General features: G+C 30.6%; 1 protein-coding gene across 1 annotated transcript in view; it reads left to right on the plus strand.

Moving 5' to 3' along the window:
* The window catches only part of LOC126890938 (uncharacterized), a 31594-nt gene extending 24869 nt beyond the window's left edge, over positions 1-6725 (plus strand). The window contains exon 2 of the mRNA XM_050660107.1: positions 6707-6725. Coding sequence (XP_050516064.1) covers positions 6707-6725 — 19 coding nt within the window. The remainder of the gene's footprint in view (positions 1-6706) is intronic.
* The last annotated feature ends 215 nt before the right edge of the window (positions 6726-6940 follow it).

Here is a 6940-nt window from a genome sequence, read left to right on the forward strand (position 1 = left end):
TTTCAGCTTGTTTGTTATTAGGTCTGCATTAAACCACGTTTAGTCTGTCAATGTGATTATTAATGCATTAGTTAGATGGCTCTACTCCAGTTACTTGAGAACAAAAAAAATGGAGAAAATTCCTCCATGGGAAGCCGAGAAAATGCATTTTTAACGTATACAGATTTTGAACTTTGAGATTCCATTTTCTCCAAATTGATGTTTTATTGTAATTTTGGTATTTTTGGCATTTTTTAATTTGGCACTTTTCATTTGGCACTTTCAGTTTTGACATTTTTTCATTATTATAATATAATATTATGTTGTGAGTCCTTTAAAGATATGAAAACTTGTGTGGAGAAAGAGTACCGAAATAAAAAGGTGATGTTTCGAAAATTACCATCCTATTGTTTATATCTTCACCGTACATGCCGGTCGACTTTGACCTGTTGTACCTCAGGAACCACTCATTGCAATTAAAGGTTTTTCTTTAAAAAAAAAAGCGATTTGCTGCGTTCTTTCCAATACCGTTTTTATAATTTAATTTAATAGAGGCCAAGATATTCTATTTGTATATAATTAAAAAATAAATAAATAAAAAGATTAAAGCCAAAAAATTGTTTATAATTTTAAAATATTCCTGAGACCGCTTAAATAAAATCCCTCATGCTTTTCAAATTTAAATTCTGTAAAGTACATTAGATAGGTTTAATGCCCTTTTATGTATCCTAATTATTATGGTTATTATAGCGACCGTAAATTTTTAATTAACAATTTAGTACATTATTTGACGGTTTTTGCTATAAATTTTAAAGAACCGTTTTAATTGATATAAAATTTGGCATACGCATAGCCAACATGTCATAGAAAAAAAGTGATATTGTGCCGATGTGTGCTTTTGCCCTGGGGTGAGTTTCACCCCTTCTCGGGGGTGAAAAACATAAGTTCAAAATAAGTCCGAAATTCAATAAAATGCCTAATTCTAAGCAACTTTTATTCTATACAGTTTTTTCACTAAGTCAATACTTTTGCGTTATTTCCGAGTGAATATGTTCATTTTTCAGCAAAACAAACACGTTTTTAGGCAATTTTTCGCAAATAATTCAAAAAGTAAGTATTTTATCGAAAAAACCATTATTAGCAAAAGTATAGCTAGTAAAAAGGTAAAAAAATGGTGTATACATGAAGTCTCCAGACCTAGTAGAAGCAGAGTTATAGCTAAAAAAAATAGGTTCATATTCGCCAAACTTAAAATAAATATATTTCAACATGAAATAACCAAAAAATTAAGCACTTTTTGGAAAAAACTCATTACAACTTTTTAAAGAGTTTAAAAAGCTGTCTATTTTTATTCTAGCATCAAATGTGAGCAAGTTACGCTCAAAATACAGTTGGTCCGTTTTAATTTGGTATAAAAAAATCGGGAAAATCACCCCCTAATTAAAAACTTAAATAGAATTAATCCTTACCGCTTCACATGTTGCATTATTTATGTTGTGTCTATATGGTCTGTAAGTTTCATCGATTCAACGTGCTTATTTTGAAAAAAAGGGTTTTAAAATAAAAATTTAAAAAATTTTAATTTTGAAAAAAATGCTCTTTTTCAAAATAACTTAAAAATTAATAGTAATACCAAAAATCTCAAGAAGTAATAAAATATACGTTTTGCTTTTCTGAATATTTTGGACTTTTTGTTTTCCTGTTAGACAAAAATCGGTTATGCTCTGGCTGTTCAAAATTTGCATACACTCGAGATTAGTGACTCGTTCAAGCCATTTGAACTACAGCCTTTTCAAAAATGAGTACTTTGAACCGCTGAGACTTACAAATCGTATAAAGAATAAATAAGCAAAGTAACCTGTGAAGCGGTTACGATTAATTTTATTTGATATGCTAATTAAGGGGTGCTTTTCGGGATTATTTTTACCAAAAAATAAAGGGTACCAACAATATTTTCAGCATAACTCACTTACTTTTAAGGTTAGAAGCTTTTTTAAAAAACAAAAATAAACCTTTTTTTAAACACTTTAAAAAGGTTGAAATGAGTGTTCCCCGAAAAGTGTTCCGCTTTTGGTTATTTCTCGATGAAATATTCTATTTGGAATTTGACGAATAAGAACCTCCTTTTCATTAGCTACAACTTTTCTGCTACTGGGTCTACAGACTTAGTATATGCACCATTTTTTTTCATTTTTTTATAAGCTATATTTTTATTAAAAATATTTTTTTCGACAAAATACTTACTTTTTGAGTTATTTGCGAAAAACCGCCTAAACACGTGGTTATTTTGTTTAAAAATGAACAAATTCACTCGCAAATAACCCGAAAAGTATTGACTTGGTGAAAAAACTCTATAGAACAAAAGTTGCTTATAATTAGTCAGTTTATCGAATGCCGAACTTATTTTGGACATATATTTTTTCACCCCCGAGAAGGGGTGAAACTCACCCCCAGGGCAAAATCACACATCGGCACAATATCACTTTTTTTCTTTGACTTATTAGCTATGTGTATGCCAAATTTCATGTCAATCCAAGTGGTTCTTTAAAATTTAGAGGTTTTGCAATATTTTGCCGTTAAAGAAAGTACTAATTTAATGGTTGCTAAACCGTTGATTCAATTTCCGTTGGCTTCTGGAAATATAATCTATGCCAAAAGGGTTTTTGTGTCACCAAGTTATTTAATCATTGATAAATAATTACTTACCTAACTATTTAGATGAAGATTAAAGATTTTGTTTGAAAAACCGGCATTTTCCGAGGAAAAGTTTCGTCAAAGTAAATCGGGAAAAACATGTTTCTATGCAGAATTAAATTACGGTGAATTTTTATTTGGGTGCTTTTGGTGTAAAGTTAAAATCTTTGGAGTCATAGAGCAATAATCTACGGACACAACACTATCTGCGGAACTTGCGTACCTATATTATTAATATATAGAATCATAAGATTCGATTCCAGCAATAAAATTGCTGGTAAATAACTTTTTCTTGTATGTATTTTGCTAATTAGCCCAGAGTAGGTACATGTAATGTAAGTACATATTCCTTCTGTTGTCAGCTAATTTCAGTGAGGTTCTTTCGGGTTAAGAAAGTTACAAATAAAACAAGAGACTAAATAGTTACTTCGTAGAGATCAATGCTTAAAATATCTTATTGAAAGAGTGCATATTTCATTGTTTTTTATTATTAAAAATATTTTTTAATGCTACTAAATATTTATTGTTACATCCAGGACACTAGAGCTTACAGGGGTAAGGAATGTAGATCTGATCATTATTTGGTTGCGGCTAAGACTCTGATTCCATTTAACCGGCATGTTAAAAACGTCATAGTCAAGTCGAAAATGGCGGGTCCGTTGGGAAAAATATTCCCATGAGATTTTTTTGCATAATCAAATTCTTGAGACATCCCAGAATAAGGTTCAAGAAGTCGCCCCCGTGAAAAGTAGTTCAATTTTTTTTAACATTTTTTTTTTTAATCAAATTGCAAAAATCAATATTTTTGGGCCGGAAAATTTTTTTAGGTTTTTTGGACCATTCTGGAAAAAAAGCTCTCTTATAACTTTTTTCTATAAAGTTGATATTTTTCGAGTTATAAGCAATTTATAATTTGAAAAACGCGAAAATGACCCTTTTTAAGACTTAATAACTCGGTTAAAAATTATTATTATGAAAGTTAGAAAGTGACTAAATCAAAATTTAAAGCCTCCGCTACATGATCCTGAAGAAATCTGTGTTATAAATTTATTACTAAGCTGTTATTTTTAATTAATAACAATGGGCGGTTGGATCGTATTGACGCGGCTGTAAATGTGAGTGCAAGTAAGATGCACAATTGGACTGCCGGAATGGCATCTCTCTCGCACTCAGCATTTACGGCCGCCTAACACGTGCATGGGGCTCATTATTATTACTTAAAAATAACAGCTTTGTAATACAATAATGACAAAAATTTCTTCAGCCTCTTGTAGGGGGCATTAAACTTTGATTTAGTCACTTTCTGACTTTCATAATAATAACTTTTAACCGAGTTATTAAGCCTTGAAAATCGCCATTTTTCGTTTTTTTCAATTTTAAATTGCTTATAATAACTCTAAAAAGATCAACTTTAGAGAAAAATTATAAGAGACTTTTTTTATCCAGAATGGTAAAAAAATCCTAAAACAAAATTATCTGGCCCAAAAATATGGATTTTTGCAATTTAATTTAAAAAAAAATGTTAAAAAAATTTGGACCACTTTTCACATGGGCGACTTCTTGAACCTTATTCTGGGATGTCTCACGAATGTGATTATGCAAAAAAATCTCATGGGAATATTTTTCCCAACGAACTTATCTTATTTATATAATATTTTTTCGCTTTGTCTATCAACACTCCAAATGAAAATGATATAAATAATTCCAAATGAAAAATTTATTTGCCAAAATTTTAATTTTTGGACAAGTGTTTTTTTTTTAAATAAACTCTTCGATTCTTCAACGTTTATAATGGGACTAAAGGGCATCATCGATATGGTTAGACTAGTTGAACTTGACCTTATCCCCACAAGATCTAAAATAGGAATGATCTTAAAAACAATCTTTTAAAAAAATATTTCTCAAATACTTATGATTGTGCTAGCGTTATTTTCTAGGGTAAATAAATAACTGGATTTTGTTTATTCTACTCAGCAATTTCCAAAGTATTTCTGTTTCGAATATGTGTAAAATACAAATCAAACCTCATTCAGGGTGAAAAAAGCTATAAGATATTCTAAATTCAATATTGTGATCCACAAATTCATCCATTTCAAGAAAACCACCTATTCTTTATCTCAATTTTTAAAAATGTTGCACTGTATGGATGTAAAGTGCATCTAGTGTAGTATAGTGCAGTGTAGTAGCATGCTAGCTTAACAAAAGTACATTATTGTTTTAATATTGGTAATTAGTTTTATTTTCCCTACTTGTTTTTTACTCTCTCTATGGTATAATCGCCTTAAGCTAAGGTAAAGTGTGAGTTAATGAGTTCCATCACCCTTAAATTATAAGGTAGTCTTAAAACGTAGAACGCTTCTGGGGAAAACTACCTCTTGAAATAAATCCTCAATGATTTCCTACAATCAAATATAATTTCTATTCTTTACGGAGTAAAATACTTATTGTTTTAGTTTGCTCCATTCTCTCCTATTAAAATCTAACGGGCAATCTTCTTTTTGACTCTAATTAAGGTATTATTATTCTCATAAATGAAATAAATGGAATAATTCTTCAACGTTTATAATGGGACCCGACGTCTTTAAAATACACGGTTTCTCCTACGGCGATTATTAATTGAAAGCTTAATTAAATTATTTTAATTTGGGCCGGCACGAAAGGTAGTAATATCGTAGCATTAGGTAAATCTTTTGTAGATTATGAGTAAGAAACCCCTTTTTGGTATTTATTCTTAAAGGTGTAATTGAGGCAGGCACTGCCGATGCCGCTTGTTTTTCTTTGCAGTTTTCCTTTTACAATTAGCGATAAAAAACAGCTCGAGAAGAGAACGATTATTTGAGCTTACTTGAAGTTTGCTATTGAGCTTGAGGGTTGCTACTTGAAATATCAGGGTCACAAGAAAAAACTAAGGTTTCATAAAAAATTCATACTCTTTTGCGTGTTGTTTAACCCAAATAAGGCCACCGTCCTTTTAAATGGACACTTTAAAAATTCATATAATTTAGCTTCTACTTTTGAGGAGACGGCGCTTACTTTTTTATGTAGTGAAAAGCCATTCGAAAAAAATATACTAGTTGTATAAATCCTGTGTTTGCTCTAGAATTTTTGAGATTACCAGAAAGATTGGTTGTAGTTTCCAAACATATGAGAAAAAATAATTTTTAAATCAATTAATTTCACAAATATTTTCATGTAGGTATATATGTATTTAATATACCTTTTTCTACAATCACTTGATAAAGAAGACTTTTTTGCTTGCCAATGGCAACGAAAAGTTGACTTTACTGACTACCGTCACTTTGTCGCTCTAGCGCGTTAAAATTTGATAAACGCGCGTCGTCCGTAGCAACCAAACAACCATACCATACAAACAAATTGAACATTCAAACTCATAAAGTTAATGATTTAAAAATAGTTTCATTTCATTAAGTGTTTGTAGAAAAAATGTTGTTTGTATTACAAGCACAAAGTGACATTATTGCTTTCGAGTAATTACCGTTCCGCTTCGAGTAGCGTGGTAACTATTGCTCTCAAGGAATAATGTATTACTTTTCGCTCTTGATCAATGGCGGTTTTTGGGGGTAGGCAGGATAGGCCGGGCCTAACCCAATAATTTTAAGAGCTTTAAAATTGAAAAAGATATATTCAAAAATTATGTTAAAGCATGTAAATAACTTTTAAATGTACTAAATCACTCAATACATCAGCGTCCGTTAAGACAACTTTGTTATTATATTATCACAGAAAGCATCGAATCGTATTCAGGCATTTTAAATATCATTAATAGGCCCGCTCGCACCAGGCCGACCTAGCTCACATAAGATCTCTGTACAAAAAGCGTTTAAAGTTAAGCAGCTTGTCGGACAATGATTTTATTTGTCGTGTTATGCTTGGTGTATAGGCCCAAATCGAACTGGTCTTCGCCCAGCCTTTTATACCACTTTAAACATAATTATCGAATTCTAATAGAAACTTTCTTTTAAATTTTGATAAAAAAATATGTAAGATAATCTATAATGTAACATATTTTTAGACAAACAACACAATTGTAAACAAGTGCACGTTTGCGCAAATGAGTACGATGTTCGATTTTCACTGTTTTTACTAGTGTTTTGGCCGATCTCGGTTGATTGTTTAAAATTTTTCTTGGAATAGTGCGATAGTTTTATAATTGATACATAAAATGAGTTCTTATGAGGCTTTACTAAATCTGTTAAAGTTACCTTCTAAGGATTTTTATACATAAAAATAAATTTATATTTTCATA

Source organism: Diabrotica virgifera, chromosome 9 (assembly GCF_917563875.1).
Source record: "Diabrotica virgifera virgifera chromosome 9, PGI_DIABVI_V3a".
NCBI classification, from domain to species: Eukaryota; Metazoa; Arthropoda; class Insecta; order Coleoptera; family Chrysomelidae; genus Diabrotica; species Diabrotica virgifera.